The sequence below is a fragment of the Stegastes partitus genome, unplaced genomic scaffold (assembly GCF_000690725.1).
Source record: "Stegastes partitus isolate 25-593 unplaced genomic scaffold, Stegastes_partitus-1.0.2 Scaffold3673, whole genome shotgun sequence".
NCBI lineage: Eukaryota > Metazoa > Chordata > Actinopteri > Pomacentridae > Stegastes > Stegastes partitus.
The window spans coordinates 1-22262 of record NW_007581404.1 but is presented as its reverse complement, the minus strand read 5'-3'; the positions used below and the strand labels follow the sequence as shown (position 1 = coordinate 22262).

Below are 22262 nucleotides of genomic sequence, written 5' to 3'. Positions count from 1 at the left end.
CACTGCATAATGTATATTCTGAACTGCAGCTTTTGCAATTTGCTAATAGCATTGTTTCAAATTGCAATACTGATTTAAAATTGAGTAATAGTTCAGCCCCATCCAGGAGTCCATTTGCCATGATGACACACAGACAAAACCAGTCCCACTGTCCCAGCTGATACCAAGAAGTCCTGCAACAGATGGTATAGCCCCCACAGAGCCCTGATCTCAACATCATTGAGTCGATCTGGGATTACATGAAGAGACAAAAGCAAATGGGGCAGCCTAAATCCAAACTAGAACCGCTGTTGATGTATGTAAACCGATTTATTTTAGTTTCGTTTCTGTTTACTGTACAAAATTAATAATTAACTATTGGTGGAAGCAGCCTCACTTCAGTTTTTGTGCCTTTGCACAGTACTCTGCATTGAACAACAATGTGAAAAAAGTCACTTGTAGCGGAGCAAGGCACTTGGGTGTCATTGTCTTTCTGGGCTCTCTCCTAAAATATGCATTCACAATGGCATTCAGTGCCACGGTGCAAAAACATCTGGCTCAAACAGGCTGTAATTACCGAACCATCCGCTCACACAAGTATGCACATAGACACAGGCAGCATGTGCAGTTCATAAAACAGTTATTCTCCTGATTGCACCATGGATGGCACAAACACAAGAACACACAAACACACACACACACACACACACAGACAAAACAGATATGCTCCAACCACGTGCTGAGCTGCTGCCAGTCATGTGACAGTGCTTTCCCCTCTAACACAGGGCATCATCAAATCAAATATCTATTCTGTCTTTGCACACACACACACACACACACCAGTACTTCCCCTTTCACTCGGTGCATTCCTCTTCTTTTACCAGGAAGACACTATAGAGTTCAGTGTAGAGCACGTGTTGAAGCCAGCGGAAAAAAATTACAATAAGAAAGTGAAACCTTCTGTTTCAACTGTCTGGCTCAGTCATCTCTCGATCACTGCTGTTACTAGTGGGCGGATGGGAAACCTCCGAGATCAAAAGCGGTGCTGTCAGACAGTAACAACCGCTCTCGTTTCAGCTGCTTCAAATCAGCTGCTTGTGTGCACAAATAAGTTTTGTTACGTTCCAAATCAAGTCATGATCTAAATGTGCCTCCTTAGAGGGGATTAATTGACAATCTGGCTGCAATAAAAGCCGCTGTGTGCTATTAAATACAATTAAAATGCAGTAATGCACGGTAATATAAGCCTCACCTGTGCAGCAGAGTGAGCGAGCGGAGATGAAAATCTTCTCCTCTTCAGCTCCACGCACTTCCTCAGCTTACAGATCTGGTGGCCGGTCCTGCGGTTGAGGCAGCAGCTGCACTGGCCACAGCTGATCTTCCTGAGGCACGGCTCGCACGTCCCGCACCTGCTCCGCTTCTTCTTCTCCTTCTTCTGTGGTTTTGGAGCAGTCCAGAAGAGCGAGCCGGCCCCATCTGGCCCCCAGGATCCGGGCAGAACAGACGGGCTGGGCTCTCCATATCCTGCCTCTGATTCAGTGTCAAATGAAAAAGAGGAGCGAGTGCTTTCTGAGCTGCAGGAGAAGGTGGAGCTACTGTCCAGAGAAGGAGTCGAGATCTTTGGCACCGAGTCCTGCTCCGGCGCTGCGACCTGAACGCTGTCCTCGCTGAGGTTTGGTTCGGCTGCAGGGGCGTCTGCGCTGGACTGACTAACTAGTGACAAGGACAGCAAAGATGTCGCTTTCTGGGTGTTTTGCTCCAGCTTCTCCTGACTGAATTCACTATCTTTGGTCTGCGTCTCTGCTGGTGTGCAAGCTTGTCTTTCTCCCTGAGGAGACTGGATCTGTAGGCTTTGAAGTTGTTGTGGTTCCCCTTGGTTTGAATCCCTCAAGCTCGTAGGTGTGAGGGAGTCTCTCCGGATAATAACCGGCATGTTTCTTTTCACTACAACAGTCCGCACCATCAGGGTAGTTTCAGGGACTGACGCTGAAGACCCTGGAAACTGAGGTTTAGCACCATGAATGGTAGGCTGAATATCTGTCTTACCCTGGCTCAGAACCTCTAGATCAAGTGACTCTGAGGTGGAGGGGGCTTTGGTGGGATTTGAGGTAGCTGTGTTGGAGACCAGTAGCACACGATCAGGTGATTCTGACGGTGCTGTCAGTCCCTTGTTACAATGAGGTGGATCTGGGCTTCGACAGGCTGGAGTGCTGGTTTGGGAGTCAGCAGAATTGGTGGAAACCTCACTCTCCCGTTCTTTATTGCCTCTGTCTTCACTCTCACAATCACCCAGCCTCTCAGAAATCTCCTCCGTCTCTTCCACAGTCTCATTTTGTCTCTCAACGGTCGTCTCTGCGTCCAAAATTTCTCCTCCCTCAACATTTACCTCCTCTTTTCTCTCACTGACGACACTTTCATCCATCCTATTCTCTGTCAAATCTAAGGCGCTAGCTTCCTCTTGTTCGACAGTGCACACATCATCTTGCTTCCCATCGCTGGCAAGATGATCAAGCTTATTTCCAGGGATAGATGAAGTGTCATTTCCCTCGTGGCTGCTCTGCACTCCTGATGAGCCAGTGCTTGTTAACTCTGAGGACTCAGAGGGCTGATCTTCACTCATGTCGCTGCAGAGTTTTAGCTGTCTGTCAACATCACCACACACTGGGGCCCCAATGACACACTTCAGGTCACCTTCACCGTTGTGGCTGACAGTCTTTTTGTCTTGCTGGGTTGTAGGACTGTCATCGCTGCGCTGCACACAGTCCTCCAGTGTGTCATTACGTGGTGGTGAATCAGCTTCAAGAGGGCTGCCCTCTTTAGCGTCATTAACTCTACCGGCCTGGTCTTTGACACTTGGAGGAACTTCAGTGTCAGTTTTTAGAGAAACTGGAGGGATTTCTTCATTATCGTCATCATCATCATCCAGTTTCTCGTTTTCCTCACCAAGAGCTGAATCTTTGATGCTGGTGTTCGAGGGCTGGTTTCTTGTGTTTCCATGCTGGGGCGCCGCTCTCCTCCCCCTGCTGCTTTTCCCACCTCTGCAAGGTTCAGGAGGCTGGCAGGGAGTAAGCGACACCTGCGCGCCCCGCTGGGACTTCCTCCGCCCGAGGGGGTCTTGTAAGTTGCCACAGTGGTCAGGCAGATTGCTGGAGCGTCTAAGTCTTGCAGATCCTGTTACTTGCAGGGCATGGTTAGCTCTGCCAGGGGACCTCCCTGGACCCTGACCAGCCCCTCTTCCACGAGGGCTTCGCCCTGACTGCGCCTGGGCCCTGGTTGTTGACCTTTTGGCTTCTGCAGGTGCTTTCCGGGGCCTCTCTGCGGCTCTTCCTCTGGGTTTATTTGAATTGCAGGTCTGCCTCTTGGTGCTGATCACTTTCTGGCCGTTCTTCCTCTGAGCGGGCGTCTGTCTCCTGGCGGGTTTGGTAGTAGCAGGCATGGCTGAGGGTGTGGAGGGGAGGATTTCTGACAGCCGGCATGGGAGCCAGGTGAATGTTTATCTTTTTGCTTGGCACACAATTATTTATTTTTAGTTTCTTTTTACAACCTTCCTCTTTTGTGTTTTACCATTGAACTGTGACTTATAGTGCTGTTGGTATTGTGTAATTTCAGTGCATGACCTAGAAAAACAGAGGGAGAATTTTTTTTCTTTAAAATACAAATAGTTTCAGCACATTTAAATACAATTTGAATGACAAATCGTTAGCAGTACAAAGGCACAGAAAACATCAGGTGCAATCTAAAGGCTTACAATATGATAGTATAGCAGCAATAAAGAGAAATAAAAAAGACATTTTCTTTACTTCGTCTGCCAAAAATGACACGCCTGAAACATCTACTCGGACGAGCAAGTGCTGTTACGACAATAAAAATATAATAGGGCACACTTAAACAGTAAAAATATGTGGAGTAAAGGTGTAATAACGTCAGAGGAACATTATAAAAACAAATACTAAAGCTCCCGGAGTGGCTTTAACAGTTTAAAGGGCAGGCGCGTTGAGAGGACAGGGCTCTGGCCGGAGGTCGGATCCTGTTTTCGTCTCTGACTGGCGGAAGAGAGGGTTATTACCGTGTAAAAAAAAAAAAAAAAAAAAAAAAAATCCGCCTTCACCGTCGCCGTTTATTATTATTTTGCACTTGACCGCTGTCATTTAAATCACCGAGCGCCGTACGAGGCTCAACGCGGCCGCAAAGCGCACTTTTGTACAAATTGTTTTGCTGCCAGCGGTGGTTTTTATTTACACATTTACGGCTGAAATGCTTTACATACCACAGAGAGACAGTTGCACTGTCTGAACTGCTAATAATACTCCGCTCCAGCGAGACAGCGAGACCTTCTATTGGTTTCCCTCCTCGGCAAATATAGACCGCTGCTAAGTTCAATCCTCTCACGACGGTGACACATGGACATGGTACAAGCACCGACGGCGTGGAGCGGACACCGGGCCGGATAGCAGCTTTTCACCGTGCACCGTGTCGTCTTTACGGAGCACGACACCCGTTAAAATGTAAATCCCTCTTATGTCAATCCATTCAGGGCAGCCCCGCTCACTCTCCCTCCACCAGACGCAACCTACGGTCTCCGCTGGCCAAAAACTCGTCGTCGGCTCTGGAGGGGAGGGAGGACGGGAAAACCCGGAGTGGAGTTCAGCCGCTGTCTGTCCCAGCAGTGCCAGAGGTGGCAGGAGGGTGTAAGAACTGATAAAGACAGAGGTGGTAAAGGATAATAAATCACTTATTGCACATTATCAAGCACCTGCAGTTTTTGCCATAGGTGCGACTGTTTTTTTTTTTTCTCCAGAATTTTCCCTGAAGGCACCCTAAAGGTTCTCCAGTAATAACATTCAGGGAGAAGTCTGTCCCTGAACTTTTCTTTCCTTCAGGAAACAGTCACAGGAGGTTTCACAAAGTAACATTCAGGGATCCTTCAGGGAACATTCCAAGAACCCCTCAGGCTGTAAAGTTACTTTTAAAACTGATTACTACTTTTTTTTTTAACTTGATTGCAGAATGTACAATACTTAGTCAAAGTCATACATACAAACATTTCCAGAACATCTAAGACCCTCGGGTTGCGTTCCCAGAATACTCTCTAAAGGTTCTACAAATAACATTCAGAGAAGCTGTTACTGAACTTTCCTTGAAGGTTCTTCAAAAGTTATTTTGTTAAACCTTTAGTGAATGTTTTAGAAACAATTAACAAAGTTGTATGTACAAATGTTCCCAGAACATCTAAGGCTGTTAGGTTGCTTTTATGTACATTAGATTCCCAGAATGTTCCCTCCAGCTTCTACAAAATAACAGGGAACCTTCAGGGAACCTTTAGGGGATATTCTAAGAAAGTCTCAGGCTGTTACGTTCTACAAAAATAAAATTCAGGAAATGCACTGCTGAGAGCACCAGGGACATTCCCTGAATGATATATATATCCTAACACTAGCATGAAATGCTTTAGGTTATTGGCAATTTTATCATTTTTATTCACAAAAGGAACCAATGCCAATATGGAAGTAATGTATATGGTCACTAACATTGAAACAGGTTGTTTATTCATGGCTCAAGAGCAAAATCTGCACAATCTGGAATCAAGTTAAATAAAGTAATAATCTTTTTTTTTTTTTTTAAGTAAACAAATAGCCTTAGACGTTCTGGGAATGTTCACTAAAGATTCCCTAGATGTTCCCAGAACATCTGTTGGGTTACTGCACATTCCCTGGAGGCTCTCTTTAGGGGAATTTGTGAAAATTTTAGGAACATTCAAAGTCATACATACAAACTTTCCCAGAACATTTAAGGCTGTTAGGTTGCTTTCTTTTTTTTTTTTTGTTTTTGTTAAAAAGGTCTCCAGAACATTGTCTGAAGGTTCTGTTAAAATAACATTTGAGCAATGTTCTGGGAGCAGATCCTGAACTTTCCCTGAAGGTGCCCTCGAGGAATTTACAAGATAGCATTCTGCAGATCTTCAGAATGCCTAAAGCTGCTAGGTTACCAAACATTCACTGAAGGTTCTCTGAAGGTGATTTTGTTAAACCTTCAAGAAACCTTTTGGGAACAATTAACAAGGTCATACTTACGAACATTCACAGAGACTTTAGGGCTGATAGGCTACTCTCTTGTAAAGAAGTTCCCACAGTGTTACCTGAAGGTTACAAAAAACTAGACTTTCTAGACGGTCTACGGTTGCTTTTTTAAAAAATGTATTTATTTTTTTAAAACTTTTTTTTAACCCAACCCTCAAGGCTACTGTTTGCTGGGTTAGTAAGTGTGCTGTGTTTCTAAGGGGTTGTGAATTGAGCTGAGAGTTAAAATATATCTATATTACATTTGTGCGTTATTCGCAAAAAAACACCATTTAATGTTCTGTTTCGGTGTCATAAATCTACAGATAACATACAGCTAAGCCATAAATCTATTCAGCCCATTATCAGCCTTCCCTCCTACTTCCTCCTTTCACACGCGTCATCTGCGTCATCATCGTGCGACTGTTTTTGGCGAGCAGCCGTCAGTCGTCTGCGGGCGAAGGACACGAATGTTGTTACCCTTCCAAGTGCCTCAGGTTGCCTCATAACTGCCCCTTTTAATCAGATTTTCGGCGGAAACAGTAACACGTCTGGGTACATTATGAGCCGGTGTCGACTATAACGCTACATTGTTGTCAACAGGCTGGATTAAACCGAGGAATGAGGAAAACGACAGAAGGAGGCAACTCAACGAAGGAGCAGCAGATTTGTTGAACAGATTTCATCAGACCAACTATCCACTTTCCTGCTGGTGCTGCCCCTGTAGCACTTCAGATTATTTTGTGAGTATTACTATTTAACATTCAACAAAGGCTGAAGAGTTAATAGATATTAAATCGAAGACGCAGTTTGAAACATGGCAGTTAGCAAATTCTGACGGCTGCACTTAAGAATATACATTATGAAGCGTGTCTTACACTGGTCCTATTATTTAGGACTATTAATTAACAAACACGTTTTTGTTTTTTTTTGTAGACTCTTAAGAGACTTTATTTCAAAATGTGAAGATGCTGCATCTAAGCCATGAATGACCTATATGTTTCAATGTCAGAGATTTTTTAGTGTAAAGTCCTACTACTTTCTTATTGGCATTAGTTTGTTCATTATTATTGTTACTTTATTTATTTAACTTAACACAGCCCCGTCTTTTGTGATGATTGTTCTGTCAGGTATGTAATTTTAGAATGTAAAAAATATATTTTTTGGGCAGTTTATATCATTAGGTTCTCATTCTTGTTCTCATTAATATTTTGATATTTCATTCATTAGGTAATGATCCATCATATGGCTGAAATGAAATGCACAATAAATATTAAACTAAAGCTTCAAAAGGCACAAAACCATATGTGTTAGTTACACAATTAGATATTTTCCTTGGATAATTCAATCCTGATTTGTGGCTACTAACCTTAGCAGTTGATCTAATGTATGACCAAGTGCAGATCGTTTGTACTATTAAGCGTAGGTTGGTGTGTCATTCACAATAGTCTGCTTTGCTCATAGAGATTTTTCTTTTTTGGAATTCTGCATTTTGTGTCGTCCTAAACCAATACCTGCATGTTCATGGTCAAGTGTGTTTACAGTGTTTTTACCAAACCCTGCAGCCATGGATGTGGCAGATTCCTGAGCAGAGAGAATGACATCGGAGGCTGCGGTCTCCACTTCTCCCAGCATGAGCAGCGCTCCTGCCAAGAGGGACTACTACTGGGTTCGCTCCTTTGTAGCTGGAGGTAATAATCTGACACGTCAACTTACTAATCAGTTGTACATCTGTCATGATTTGCTCGAGTAGAATTTTACAATAGGACACAGGATCACGCCTCTCACAGGTATCTCCACAGAAACATTTTGTTCTTTGCTTAACGTCTGTCTTTTGTGAACCAGGAAGTAAGGCTCCTTTATTGAAGGTATTTAAAAAAGAAACAATAAACATACCCTTTCGGGACATTCAGTGGTGCTTAAAGCAACATAAAAACCCTTCAGCAACAACAACTAATTGTTTTCTGGGGTTATTTGCTTGCAAGAATTTAGCTTTCTTCTGCAAACAAAGATAGACTTTGCCTTCATAGGCCAATAATTACACGTGACATGAAAAAAAAGAGAAAAAAAATACTGATCGGTGATCATGAAGTGACCTCACAGACTCCAACAACTCTGTAAACACACCAACAAAACAGCAGTACTTTTTCTGTAGAACATGTGAGCACTCTGTTGCTAAATTTATAATTATTCACATACTTTATCACTTTCGCCTTAAAGCATTCTGCTGTACTTTCAGCACAATAGTAAAACCTACATGACTAACAATTCAGATTTGATTAATATTGTAAATCAGATCATTAATGTCAAGCATACACAAGTTGGATTTAAACATATTTTGATTTGTAAAGAATTTGTTTCAAACATTGCACTAATATCACACAGTATCATTTGCAGTTATTCCTCAGTGTTCCCATCGTATCTGGCTGCTTGCTACTTTGAGACTCTTTTGTGACGACAATGAACAGGCTTGTTTCTTTGGCAGTTCTACCAAAGATACATGAATAAAGTGTTTCTTTTAGCTGTGTCAAGTGAATGATTTGCATTTATATAGCACCAACTTGGTATCATGCAAGGTGTTTACCTGCCATCAGGAGCAACTTGGGGTTTAGCATTGAGAGGGGCTGGGAATCAAACCGCTTTTGCCACAGCTGCACTTTACTCTCAGTACAGGCTGACCCAGCTGTATATTCTGTCCAAAATGCTTGCTGAGGATTCTGGGTAACAAAATAAAATGTAGTAGTTTCAAAAATGCAGGCCTTCCACTGTGATCCTCTGGGGAGCCTGCTGTGTCTTGTTTTGAACTCTTTGCCGCAGCCAATGAATGTCAACACAGAAGCTCAACTGCCCATGCAGTCACATGTATTGCAGTCGCATGCCTCAGATTTTATCCACAGTGACCGGTCTTAAAGTCCAAGGCTGTTTACAAATGGTGGGCCTTTTTCCCTGGTTGATTCATTGAAGTTACAATAATAACCAATCATTCAGCCGTATGATAAGTTGCACATTTAATAATAAATGTGTTGTTTGTCTATTTTTGTTTAGGTGTAGCAGGATGCTGTGCCAAGACTACCATCGCTCCTCTGGACAGAGTCAAGATTCTTCTTCAAGCCCAGAGCCCCCATTACAAACATCTGGGTAAAACATCTGCAGCCAAGCATGGAAAGTGTTTGCTTTCACACATCTGTACCGCAGGAGTGAAACTTCTCCACTTTTTTTTTTTACAGGGGTGTTTTCCACCCTCAGAGCTGTGCCACAGAAAGAAGGCATCCTGGGCTTGTACAAGGGTAATGGAGCAATGATGGTCAGGATATTCCCTTATGGAGCCATCCAGTTCATGGCCTTTGACAAATACAAAAAGGTACAGTATGCACTTCATTGTGAAAGAACACTTTGAAAAGCCAGAGTGACAAAATTGAGAACTCGTTGACAGAAAGTTGCTGGGGGAAATGTGATTTGCTTTTATGTCAATATGTATTTGCTGTAACAACAACATCATTTTTGCTGCAGTTTGTGATATTTTTTTTTTTTGCCTGTGCATTGTTTTTATTGTCGAACCCGCTGACCTTCCTCCCTGCTGATGTTGATAATATTCCCTTTACAGCTGCTAAGTAAACAGATTGGAATCTCTGGACACATCCACCGCCTCATGGCAGGATCTATGGCAGGTACTGATAAGACTTCCCTTTGCATTCAGTGCTAGCTGGATGTCAGGCACTCTGCTGGCATAGATATTGTGGCTTTAACTTTGTCTTCTCAGGTCATTGTCATTTGTTCTTCTGTCATCATAGACTAGGTTTACATGTTTCACCTTTGTACAAACAGTCTCGTAAACTACATCACAATGGGAGTGTCACCACTTGTTACCAAGTGTCATTAAAGAGGGGACACAGTCACAGTGGACTCTTCTGTTTTCCTTCCTTATGGTTTCTTGTGATGTGTATTTCAGGGATGACTGCGGTGATATGCACCTACCCTCTGGATGTGGTCCGAGCCAGGCTGGCCTTCCAGGTGAAGGGAGATCATCGTTACACTGGAATTGCCAATGCCTTCCACACCATCTACCTTAAGGTGATTTGCTAGTGATCTACTTCTCGAACAGTAAACATGGTCTTCACAAGCATTTTTTTTTTTATTTTATTTTTTTTACAAATTCACAGCTGCGCAGCATGACTTTAATCCTGCTTGCTTTTGTCTGTTTTTCTTTTTTTTATTAAGGAGGGGGGTGTCTTAGGCTTCTACAGAGGACTCACCCCAACACTTATTGGAATGGCCCCTTATGCAGGTGATTTTTGTCTTTATTTTGTATGTATGATCATTGTGTCCATTGTGTTTTTTGTGTTGCATTAGCTTGACTCTTAACTCCCACCCACATCCTTCCAGGTCTCTCGTTCTTCACCTTCGGCACCCTGAAGAGCATTGGCTTGAAGCATTTCCCGGAGCTGCTGGGGCGCCCCTCCTCAGACAACCCTGATGTCCTCATTCTGAAAACCCACATCAACCTGCTCTGCGGAGGAGTCGCCGGTGCCATCGCTCAGACAGTATCGTAAGTGCTGCAGGCAGGGAGCCGACTCAAAACTCTGTAGCGTGGCTGCTTAATTTATGGTGCCTTGCTGGGTGTTGTTATTGATTGCACTGATTTATTGATGGAAGATGTGTCAAATTGTGGGTCTTGTCACCAGGTACCCCTTTGATGTGGCTAGAAGAAGAATGCAGTTAGGCTCTGTGCTTCCAGACTCAGAGAAATGTTCGTAAGTATCTTCACTTTTCCTGCTCATCTCATTCTGTTGCCCCATGATGTAGTGTGCTACATTACACCTGCTGTCAGTGTGGTCAGTGGACTTCTTAAATATTGGTAAGGAGAGTTTAAGCCATTCTATTTTTACTGATGTTTTTCGATTCTAACAAATAGACAAAAAGTTGCCTAAGTATTGTGTTCTCAAGTGGTCTGATTTGATTAGTTACAGCTGACCCAATAGAAGAGAAATAAGGGGGAAATAATGGCAAGAATGTGCCGTAACAATGAGCAACATGATGGCCGTCATTATTTCATAAGTGACAGGTTCAGAGCTCATCTAGCTAGAGAATTAATTGGTACACATTTCTGTTTTGAAGAAGTCATAAATGTGTCTCTAACTGACTGAGATGAATGTTAACAGAAGACTTAGGAAAGTTGCTTTGCACTCCAACGAATGAAATCTGTATTGTTTTGGTCCTGTCTGACTCTCTTGGTTGTGTTTGCACATTCCCTCTTAAAATGCTTGATTCCACATTTGGGTTTGTAAGCAGAGTTTGATTAACTTGAATGCTTAAAATTGGAGAATAAATTCCAGAGGTTTGAAGGCTGTTTACGTTAGATAAAAATGTCAAAGCCCACAGTCTAAAGAGCAGACTAGCAACTGAGCTATAAAGCTGCAGCAACATACCGTTCATACCTGTAGAGGTTCACATGATGCCATTCCAAACACTGCTCATTGTTCTGGCACTATCTGCTTTTGCCTCGGTATTTAAGATAAGTTCACCAGCTCCAGTCAATACATCAGAGCCTGAGACAGTTTTTTGTATTAATATGGCTGCTGTTCATCAGCTGGGTGCAGCTCCTGATGGCCCAGGCCGACCCCAGCGACAGACAAAGTTGATTTACTGTTCCTGTATTGCCAGCAATATAAACTGCAAATTGTTCTGTAAGAAAATGAAAGATTTATTACTGAACTGTCAGCGCAGCATAATTAATAGAAATTCTAAGCGCGTAAGCGCTTTTAAAAAACAAACAAAAAGAAACCTGACTTCACAAAAAATATAAACACATACATTTTACCCTTTTTTTTTTCCACGCCGTGCTTCTAAAAAGTGTCTAATTTTGTGTTTTGCACCCGAACAGATCACTGGTAAAGACCCTGAAGTACGTCTATCACCGGTACGGGGTCAAGAAGGGACTGTATCGAGGCCTTTCTCTCAACTACATCCGCTGTGTCCCCTCTCAGGCCGTGGCCTTCACCACCTACGAGTTCATGAAGCAGTTCCTCCACCTGAACTAGACGCCGTTTTTGTACCTTCCATTTAAGCACATCGACCTCAGTGTTTCCTTCAGAGTGATCTGAGGCTCGCTCACTACGTCTTAAACTCTTCTGTGTGGGATTTGCCTTTTCCCTGAGATCACCGAGGGCACCAGGAGAGTCATTTTTTTAATGCTGGAAAAGGAGATTGGATGTCGGACAGTGAGCCACTCGTCTGTCCGGTTTCGTTTCCTTTTACTTCATGCTTATGTTGCTCGCCACAATTCAGCCACACGACTTGTGGCTTGAATCTGAGCAGCCCCTCCCCACAAATCAGTGTCTCCCTGGACACAGTGGGGCAGCAGCACCTTTAGTCTGGTTGCGTTGGTCTGACGGTTCAAGTCAATGATCTGGTCCCAGCACCACAACAACCCTCTGAATGTGGAGAAGCCCCCTTTTTTTTTCATACAGCAGAGTCCACATCTGTCTCTCATATGTCTTCTATCTTCTGACTTCCATCACCTGTGACTTTCAGATGTTTAAAATGATCAAATCAGCTCATCAAACACCATCATATTTCTATCATTTTAATTTTTTTTTTATAGATAAAGAAGGGAATTGAGTGATATCTTTGTTGTTTATCATGTTTTTTTCTTTAATATGTAGTTATTACTGAAAGATGACTGGAACTGTAAACTTATTTGGTGATTTAAAAGGTTTTGTGTATTTTGGGCTTAGCGTGTCTTTAATTGAACATCGCAGTAACTGTAGAAAAAGTTGCCATTTGTGCATTTTTGCCTTTCTTTCATTTTTCTACACAAATCAATATAACTCCGTTTATCTGCACATTTTTTTAGAAGATGCAGTAGCAAGTGTGGCATGTGGTTTTATGCTGAAATAACCTCAAATTTTTAGGCCACACCTTGAGTATAGCAGTTACTGTATGCATTTTTTTTTCTAATGCTGCGAAACCTTTGCTTTTTATGTTGGTTAATGTGCACTAACTGTTTCGTTTGTTGCTTTGGTGATATTTAATTATTCACATCTTTGCTCGGATGTCGGGATTTTGACACAATATAGAGATTGGTCTGACATGTTTGCCAGAAGGGACTCAGGAGTAATTTGCACTTCATGACTGTAGCTTTATGATCATTTATTTATTGATGTACTGACTTGTTGCCACTGGGTGGCAGCATTGACACAACATTGTATTGTTTACCATCAGAGCTGGACACAGCAGACAAATTTAATGCACAGCTTATCAGTTACAAGTCAGATTTGGATCTTTTTGGTTTTGTTTTCCCATTTTTCTCAACCAAAGCAAGTGGGAATCATCTAAACCAGTTCAGAAAATATATGTGACGACTCACTGGAGCTACTCTATGGCTGTTTGCATTCACTGTCTTGGGAAGGCTGAACAATAATTGCTGAGTGAAAATGTTATTTATCACTTTTGCCAATGGCCTCTAGTTTTACAGCCTCATGCCGCCTTCTGCATTTAATGTCTTACTTCACCAGAGTAACTGATGGGTTTTGTTGGCATTTGTCCACAGACGATGCAGTTATCTTCCATATATAGTAAGATGATGGTGATGAATTGCAAAGAACAGACGTCTTAAAACAGTGGTTTCCAACCTTTTGGTCTTGTGACCTCCATCAGCTGAGGCTGTGTCTGCATACATCTACTCTTCACAGTTTGAATATGCCTACCAAAGAAGCCGTTTTTCTCTTGATGTTATCTCACATTAATAGGCAGACTATGCGATGTTTCCAAAAGAAGCAAAAATTAGTTGTCATCCCAAACACAAATTTGCACAGAACACAGTATTTTTTCTTATTCTTCATCCCATTAAAAACAATTCAACACTAAATCCACTTAGGTCCCACAGGGTTGAAAGACATGTTTTGATTTTGTAAACGGGTTGTGTTAAAGCTAAAATATGGTGTTTGGTTGTTCTTTAATGACTGCATCTGGTGAAAATCAAGGCTTTTACCTTGTTAGTGCGTCCATATGGTGGGTGGTATGCGCTGGCTGAGCTTTTCTGTACTGATGACAGATAAAAAAAAAAACAAACAGACAAGATTCAATCCTGTCAATCCTATGCTTTTATTCTTTATTAGAATGGGGCTCTGGTTCAAACATGTGTAGCTGAATTAACTTGTGACATGTAGAGTAGTTTTACAGTGTTTCAGCCACCGGCAAGCTGGTGTGCTCGAGCTGCACTGAGCAGCAGAGGGAACGGGTGCAGAAAGAGACAGGAATGCTATGAATCTACACATTCTTAAAGAAGCAAGTTGCATCTAAGACAAGTGTCTGCAAGTGGAATCAGCGTGCCATAAATTTTACCATCTGTAAGAGTTAGTGCCAATTCCACTGTGGACATCAGCATACAGTTCAGAAATAGTGTCAGACTAGAAAGCAGTAACACATGTGATGTCTTTGGCTGACTATGTGCACGTTTACAAGGGAGTAAAATCAAGGTTTAAACCATTTAAAGGCAGGGATTGATTATTTTCAAGGAAGAAAGTATGTAACTTTGATATGCAGAGATGAGTTTTTAGGGGTTACATCAATGCTCGGGGAAGGACTTGAACCATGTTGTGGTTGCTCACTTTCATCATTTGACCAGTTGGAGGGGTTAAGACCCTCAGGTTGGGAACCACTGCCGTAAAACACTGAAACAATGCTGAAAATGTACATAGACTACTGAACAACCTAAACTCTATTCACTGTAGAGAACGTTAGGTGTAGAAAAGGTGTTGCTTAACAAAAGACTAAACTCGTACGAACATATGATTCTCCTATATCACCGTTAAAAGTGCAAGTAAATAAGACTTCTGTGTAACTTCTGATTTCCTAACAATGAATGAATGCAATATTGAACCGTTTCCCTGTCCTTGGGTTTTACACTTGTGAGTGGCAGCTACATTTGGTAAACAGAATATGGTATTTGGATCTTCTTTTCATGCTGCCACTCATTCGTCCTCCGTGCCGATGTGCACAGTGGCTTTCATTTACTGCTCTTCTGATTTCCATGTTGGGTTTCAAGCACAGGATCTGTCCCTCGTATTGCGGTTGTTTGGTTCTACCACGTGTTCTGTCTGTACGTCCAGATCAGCTCTGTTCCTGCTGCTCGCTACAACTGATACAGAATTAGTCAGATATTTATATGTAAATGTACATGATTGCTGTTATGCGGTTCTCTTACGAGGTTGTGTTGGAAATGACTGAAAGAAGATGAATAGTTTTGAGAATGAACAATGAAAATGCCTTTTTTTTTTTGGTTTTATTTTTCTCTTTGTACCTCTTCAGTTTCATGCTTTTTCTAAGCAGTGTCTGAATTACATTAAATGCCATCTTCTTAAAACAGAACTCAGCCTCGTTTCTTTATTCTGCCTTTGATTGCCAACTTACCCATTGTCTTGTGTCATATTATGTCTTTTTTTTTTAAACGAAGTGACAAAGAGCAGAGGCTTGTTTGAATCCTTTCAGACAGAAAAACGACTTTTCATGTCAAGTTTGTGACGCAGAAACAAGCCGATTCCATTCCCCGCTTAGAGTTTCACACGTACGTATCCATGTTAATGCTGATGCTTCTGTGAAACTACGGAGGGGCTGTGATGCATTTGCATTTATTTCACCGAAAATGGAATACACTGCCAGTTATTGTCCAGCGTCCTACGCTAATTTGACTTGTAAATGTGATGTGTAACATATTCTTGGATTCAATTCATTTCCACATCATCAGTTAAACACAGTTAAAGCCCAACTTAACACTGTTATACTCTATTTATTTTTTGTCTGTAATTCAGGAATTCAATCTATTGTGCTTGTCTGTTGTTTGCAGACAAAAAAACCTAATTTGATATCACCTTCTGGAATTAGACACCTTCACCTGCGCCCACATTCATGTCTGTATCACCCCTGATAAGGCGTCGAGGAAGGACAGCTGTGTTATATTCTGACCTCATTTACAGTTTGAGGGAGAGGATTGTCACGTTACAGAGTTTGCTCTTGTCCTGCCACCTCCCTCTTCTGCCTGATTGCACATTGTCTTTGTGTAAGAGATGTGTACACTAGTGGAAGAAACACGGATTTGAGAAAGAAGAAGAAACTTGCCTTTGCTTTAGAAAAAAAAAATCTGAGAAGAACTTTTGGTCGGTGATAGTAGAGCTGAATTTTTGCAGATTTCTTCATCTTCAGAGGGTGTTTGGACATTTTTGGAGTCTTCTTCATCCTGTGTTTGACCGCCATGCCTTCTTACACAGTGACGATTGCCACAGGGAACCAGTGGTTCGCAGGGACGGATGACTATATCTACATTACACTGGTGGGCACGGAGCAATGCAGCGAGAGAACGCTGCTGGACAAGCCTCTGTACAATGACTTTGAGAGGGGTGCGGTAAGTGATGCTACACTGATGAGAGGGTGACTGTGTGACAAATGCCTTCATTTTTATCTGCTGATGAACTGCAGGCAAACACAGTGAATTGAGATAAGCTGCATATTGGTATGAAAGAGGAAGAAGTGATGACAGAGATTGATTCTGTTGAAGTGAATAATTTCATTTCGGAGAGAATTCAAGGATGCAAAGCTTGTGTACTTTTTGCAAAGTGAAATCTGCTTCAGCAAAGTGTAGTGAAGTTCACAGCTCCTGCTGCTAATATGAAGCACATTAAATGGAGATAGAAGCAGGCTTTTTCACTTTGGATCTTCAGTCAACTTAATGATGATGAAGTACACGGTAAAGTGTACAAGATAGTAATTTCTGCAAATAAAATATAAAAATGCACAAAGTGGAGCTCTTTCTACAGTGTCACCAAACTTTATTCTTGACTAATTAAACTGCTGCCATCAGTTTATTCTGCAGAGTTTAAGTAGTGACAGATGCACTGTCACACCTTCTGTTTCAAATTGCAAATGTTGCCTAAAGATGATGAGATATTCAGTTAAGTTTGGAAAGCATTTCTAAATCAGATGTCACAGTGTTTTGCAACAAGAAACTGACAAGATGAATGAATAAAATAGAGACAGTGATTAATAAAGCAATGGCAAAATGCATAAAATGGATTATAAGCTGCTATTAAAAGGTGAGATATAATGATATAATGAAATTTAGCAACCACTTTTTAATCCTTTCTTTAGTTTAAAAAAAGTATCCATTTTAACCATTAATTTTATGCACCAGGTTTTCTGATTTTATAGATTGCTCAATGCAATACTGAAATTTAAGTTCAGTTTGTTAACTGAATTTTTTTTATTTTTTTTTTTACAACAAAGTACAAAATATTGAAGCCACTTTTTCCTCTGCGTTGCAACATTAACATCAACATTATAGATCCGCTTCCTCAGAAGGAGTCCAAAGACTACTTTGGATTGTTGGATTCTCTGTTAAATGTGTAAGGTCTATACCTGACTATATTAAGCTATATGTGATGACATATGTTGTAAACTACGCTATACAAACAAATAGAACTGAATAGATCAAGGGAGGCAAGGTGGCTCGGTGGTTAGCAACGTTGCCTTGCAGCTAGAAGAACACCTGGGAATTTTCTGCGAAAAGTTTGCATGTTCTCCCCGTGCAGCGTGGGTTCTCTCCGGGTTCTCCAGGTTCTTCCTCCCACATAGTCCAAAAACATGTTGAGGTTAATTGGTGATTCAAAATTGTCCATAGGTGTGAATGTGAGTGTGCTTGGTTGTCTGTCTCTAAGTGTGGCCCTGTGATAGACTGGCGACCTGTCCAGGGTGTCTCCTGCCTTCACCCTAGTGAGGATTAAGCGGTGTATAGATGATGGATGGATGGATGACTAGATCAACTTCCTTACAAACACACCTATGCCTCCATTGTGTCATTTTCCTCTTGTTAAATGTCAAAAAACTGCATGTGAGCACATATGAATGCATGTCAGCTGCTGCATGTGATTTATTATTATGGTTTCCTTAAAAAACCACATGTGACATCGATGTTTTCACATATAGTCAAATCAGTTTCACTTAATTTCCCTTTAAAAAGCAAAACTAATGATATTCAAGTGATTCTGATCATATATTTCCAACACCGCTGACTAAATTGCAGGTGGACTCGTATAACGTGAGGGTTGAGGAGGAACTGGGTGAGATCGTGTTGGTGAAGATCCAGAAGAGGAAATACTGGATGCAGGATGACTGGTACTGCAAGTACATCACAGTCAAAACCCCCTCTGGAGACTACATAGAGTTTCCCTGTTTCCGCTGGCTGGTGGACGACAAGGAAGTGGTGCTGCGGGATGGACGAGGTAGCCATCAGTTCATTCATTTGTTGGCCTAAAAAAATACCTGCCTTGTGTTTTTTTTTTTTTTTGTTTTGTTTTTATCAGTCAGAGCTTGCAGTGCCAAAACAAAAAGTTAAACAAACCAACTCTGCTCCATGTCTCACTTTGTCTTATTGTTGTAGCTCACCTCCCTGAGGATGATAAGACCGGCCTGGTCAAGCAGCACAGACAAAAGGAGCTGGACACGAGGAGAAAAACTTACAGGCAAGTTCACTCTACATGTAACTTTTGTTCTTGGATGCTATAGGAGGCTGAACAACTCTGCTGCCCTTTTTAGGTGGAAGGAGTGGCAGCCGGGCTTTCCTATGAGCATAGATGCGAACAGACACAAGGATTTGCCCCGAGACATCCAGTTTGACAGTGAGAAGGGAGTGGACTTTGTGCTGAACTACAGTAAGGCGTACGTGCTCCCACTATCAGCCATCTGCAGTAAATAGGTGGACAGGTTTGCAGTGGTTACGACAACAGCTGATGCTCTTCAGTGCAGAACAGTAGGAGTCTGTGGAGGTTTAACCTCGGAGGGGCGGGGGGGTTTCAATGCAAAGCTTTCATGATGCCACGATCAGGTGTTGAGCTGACGCCTGAGAGCATGCTATGTTATGTACTCAGGGTTAACAGGAAAAAACAGAGGAGTCTTTGTGTGTTTATCACCAGGGACATTTGCATTGCGCTTTGATGCTGGCGTGTGAGCTCACACAAAGACACAATAACACAAAACAGATCCAAAACACAACTGTTTGCATCGTGCAGTAGCTCTGAAAAATATATAAAGAAAAATGAGTCATGCAGTTTGCTTCAAAGTTGTTTATGGACAAAACAACGCCAGTAAATGAGCATGCAGAGCTGACAAAATGATCAGCCATACACATAGCATAAATATAGTATAAAACACAACTCCCTTCTACAGAATTCATTGTAACTGAAATATTTGAGTGACATATTACTTGCATCAGTTGTAGGATTGTTTTGACGTAAATATGGTGACAAACATGACCCTGATGATGATGATTTTAAGAGGGATGATGATGATGATGATGATGATGATGATGATGATGATGATGACGACGATGATGATGATTTCCCAGAATAGAGAACCTGTTTGTGAACCAGTTCATGCACATGTTCCAGTCCTCCTGGAGTGACTTCGCTGACTTTGAGAAAATCTTTGTGAAAATCAAAAACACAATCTCAGGTCAGCTACACACACGTCACATTATCTTACATCATGCTGTTATGTACTGGTTGTGTTGTATTGCGTTGTATTATGTTGCATTGTATCATACAGAGTATGTGATGCAACACTGGAAAGAGGACTTCATGTTTGGATACCAGTTTCTGAATGGTTGCAACCCTGTAGTGATCCAAAAGTGCACCAAACTTCCTGACACGTTTCCTGTCACTCATGAGATGGTTGCTGTCAGTCTGGAGAGGGAGCTGACCCTGGAGCAGGAAATCGAGGTAGACATGTCTGTTTCAGTGAATCTATTCTGTTCACTCTCTATTTCCAAGAGAGAAACTTGACAGGGTACAGCGTCCTGATGTACAATGTAAACCAGTGTTGTGGCTCCAGGCAGGTAACGTCTACATAGTAGACTACAAGATGATAGAAGGCATCACTGCGAACTGCACAGACCCCTGCACGCTGCAGTACCTGGCAGCTCCAATCTGTCTGCTGTACAAGAACACTCACAACAAGATCCTGCCCATAGCCATACAGGTGATGCTGAGATGTGTGTTGCACCTTTATTTCATGAGGGAAACATTTCCTTTAAACTGAACTGTGCTTAGTCTACTTTCCCTGCTTCCCCTTTGACTTAAACAGCTTGGCCAGACTCCAGGTCTTCCGATCTTCCTGCCCACTGACGGTCAGTATGACTGGCTGCTGGCAAAGATCTGGGTCCGCTCGGCCGACTTCCAGCACCACCAGACCATCACACACCTGCTCAGGACGCATCTGATCACAGAGATGTTTGCTATCGCCATGTACAGGCAGCTCCCTGCTGTTCACCCTGCTTATAAGGTACACCTCTGGCTAATTAGCTTAATAACTGGTGTATTGATTGATTGATTGATTGATTGAGCGTCATTGCTTTTTGCAGCTTCTCATCCCACACGTTCGCTTCACCATCGCGATCAACACTAAGGCCAGAGAGCAGCTCATCTGTGAGTGCGGCATCTTCGACAAGGTGAGTCTGTGGGTTTAGAGAGGTGCAGCGTAGAAAGAAGGGAAGAGAGTGAAGAACGGGCTGATGGTGTTAAAGTTTAATGCAAGAGTGAAAACGGGGAGAACAGAACAGAGAGGAAACAGGATTAAGGTGATAATCATGACGCATTCCACTATAAAATCTGCCTTTCTTCTCCCTAAATAACAGTCGATTGATGCTTTTATTTTTGAATAATGGTCCACTGCGCATTCAGTAATGGACAATAAGTGACATGTGGTCGTGCTGTATGTTTTCTATTTATATCAAGGCAAATGCAACAGGTGGAGGTGGTCATGTCCAGCTGGTTCAGAAGGCCATGAAGTCTCTGACCTTCCGGTCTCTGTGCTTCCCGGATATGATCAAGTCACGCGGCGTGGACAGCAAAGAGGACCTGCCAACCTACTTCTACAGGGATGACGGCTATAAGGTGTGGGAGGCTACAAAGAGGTGAGCGGCACTGCTTCCTCGAGTTTTTATAGACAGCATCGAGGAGCAGTTGGTGTTTTTGTGGGAGAGAAAAGAGTCAGAACAAAGGATAAACAGTGAGATGTGAACAGTCCTACCCCTGTGTGTGTGTGTGTGTGTGTGTGTTTTTTTTTTGAGACTGACAGAGTGTCAAAAGAGAGAGAAGTTACAGCATTTTTTATTTCCTCTGTACGTGACAGCTGTCCTTTTTCCTCTCTGGCAGCTTCGTGTCTGACGTGGTGTGCGTTTACTACACCAGCGATGAGAAGGTCCAGGGAGACGAAGAAATTCAGGCCTTCGTTAAGGACGTGTGCAGCTTCGGCATGCAGGACTTTGATCATTGCGGTGGGTTCACATTACAGGCCTCCAACTGTATCATCATCTTGCAGCACTGCAACAACAAACAAACAACATGTAACACCCAGCCAATCCTCGCATTTTCGTTTTTTTTCAAGGAGAGAAAAAGTTCGCTCCCCCCCTCAATATTTCATTAGTTTGGGATTTTCTGTAGAAGACAGGTACGGCGGGGAACAGACGGCATTATAAATTCAAATCTGCTCTGTTATAGATGAATGGTTTTGGGTGAAGAAAGGAATTTGCAGGAGTGTGATGGTGTCACTGCCTGAACGCCAGTGTTGTAATACCCATCTTGCATTTCACCATCATTTCCTATCTGAAGGCTTTGTGCAAGGATCTTCTCACACAGCAAGCCTTGCAAAAGAAAAAAAAAGAAAAAAAAAAGAGGGTTTTGTAAGGTTTTAGGCTCACTTTGTCAATTCTGTGCATCTACAATGTGTGTGCAGAATTTCCCAAGTCTGTGAAATCACGTGAGGAGCTGATCGAGTACCTGACGGTCATCGTGTTCACTGCTTCAGCCCAGCATGCCGCCGTCAACTTTGGACAGGTGAGTGAGAGGATGTCAGGAAATGGACATTCAAAGACTCATTTAATGTAAAAAGAATATTACAATACACCTGAGGGAAGAGGTTTTGTTACTAAAATGTACTTCAAATATTAAACATTATTGAGTGTCATTCTTCTGCAGAGAAATGACACTGATACTATTAAAGATCATTCATACTCAGGCATCAGTGTTTACGTCTTAAAGTCTGAGCAGCTGTAGAGTTTTCCTGTCGTGGAGCTGGTGTTGACTGCCTTCACCAGAGTAAATATGAATGAGTGAGTGAGTGAATATCACAGAAAACCATGTGAGAAGCGCTCATTGTTAAAAATCCATTTCAAATTGACAG

The 22262-nt window shown here is 42.2% G+C and overlaps 3 protein-coding genes across 5 annotated transcripts in view; 2 read left to right on the top strand and 1 right to left on the bottom strand.

The window, feature by feature from the left end:
- LOC103376123 (methylcytosine dioxygenase TET3) overlaps nt 1–4579 on the bottom strand; it is a 34040-nt gene extending 29461 nt beyond the window's left edge. The window contains exons 1-2 of the mRNA XM_008306491.1: nt 4247–4579; nt 1232–3596 (exon numbers count right to left, since the gene is read on the bottom strand). Of these exons, the coding sequence (XP_008304713.1) occupies nt 1232–3415 (2184 nt within the window). The 5' untranslated portion in view covers nt 3416–3596; nt 4247–4579. The remainder of the gene's footprint in view (nt 1–1231; nt 3597–4246) is intronic.
- A 1887-nt stretch (nt 4580–6466) lies between these two features.
- On the top strand, nt 6467–15404 carry slc25a16 (solute carrier family 25 member 16). Of its 3 annotated transcripts, XM_008306488.1 has the most exons (11): nt 6467–6532; nt 6639–6778; nt 7580–7726; nt 9081–9173; nt 9263–9396; nt 9640–9703; nt 9985–10106; nt 10254–10320; nt 10419–10581; nt 10718–10786; nt 11917–15404. In XM_008306488.1, exons 3-11 carry the CDS (start codon nt 7633–7635, stop codon nt 12071–12073), a joined length of 963 nt encoding a protein of 320 aa, XP_008304710.1. In that variant the 5' UTR covers nt 6467–6532; nt 6639–6778; nt 7580–7632; the 3' UTR covers nt 12074–15404. The 3 variants fall into 3 exon arrangements, with proteins under 3 accessions (XP_008304710.1, XP_008304712.1, XP_008304709.1); XM_008306490.1 differs by having other exon boundaries at nt 6482–6778; nt 7601–7726; XM_008306487.1 differs by having other exon boundaries at nt 6482–6778.
- Nucleotides 15405–16102: 698 nt separating this feature from the next.
- On the top strand, nt 16103–22086 carry LOC103376121 (arachidonate 5-lipoxygenase-like). The gene is made up of 12 exons (XM_008306486.1): nt 16103–16434; nt 18109–18307; nt 18466–18547; nt 18621–18743; nt 19429–19535; nt 19629–19801; nt 19914–20060; nt 20166–20363; nt 20443–20529; nt 20816–20994; nt 21236–21357; nt 21816–22086. The coding sequence occupies exons 1-12, from the start codon at nt 16285–16287 to the stop codon at nt 21965–21967; spliced, it is 1719 nt and encodes a 572-aa protein (XP_008304708.1). The 5' UTR covers nt 16103–16284; the 3' UTR covers nt 21968–22086.
- The last annotated feature ends 176 nt before the right edge of the window (nt 22087–22262 follow it).

Bases quoted from the DNA above. Each gene is read 5' to 3' on its own strand.
- slc25a16 (XM_008306488.1), top strand. From the start codon at position 7,633: ATGACATCGGAGGCTGCGGTCTCCACTTCTCCCAGCATGAGCAGCGCT. The intron at 9,704-9,984 runs GTACTGATAAGA...TGTGTATTTCAG, and splicing joins CATGGCAGGATCTATGGCAG to GGATGACTGCGGTGATATGC. The intron at 10,107-10,253 runs GTGATTTGCTAG...TTTTTTATTAAG, and splicing joins TCCACACCATCTACCTTAAG to GAGGGGGGTGTCTTAGGCTT.
- LOC103376121 (XM_008306486.1), top strand. From the start codon at position 16,285: ATGCCTTCTTACACAGTGACGATTGCCACAGGGAACCAGTGGTTCGCA. The intron at 18,308-18,465 runs GTAGCCATCAGT...TTATTGTTGTAG, and splicing joins GGTGCTGCGGGATGGACGAG to CTCACCTCCCTGAGGATGAT. The intron at 20,364-20,442 runs GTACACCTCTGG...TGCTTTTTGCAG, and splicing joins CTGTTCACCCTGCTTATAAG to CTTCTCATCCCACACGTTCG.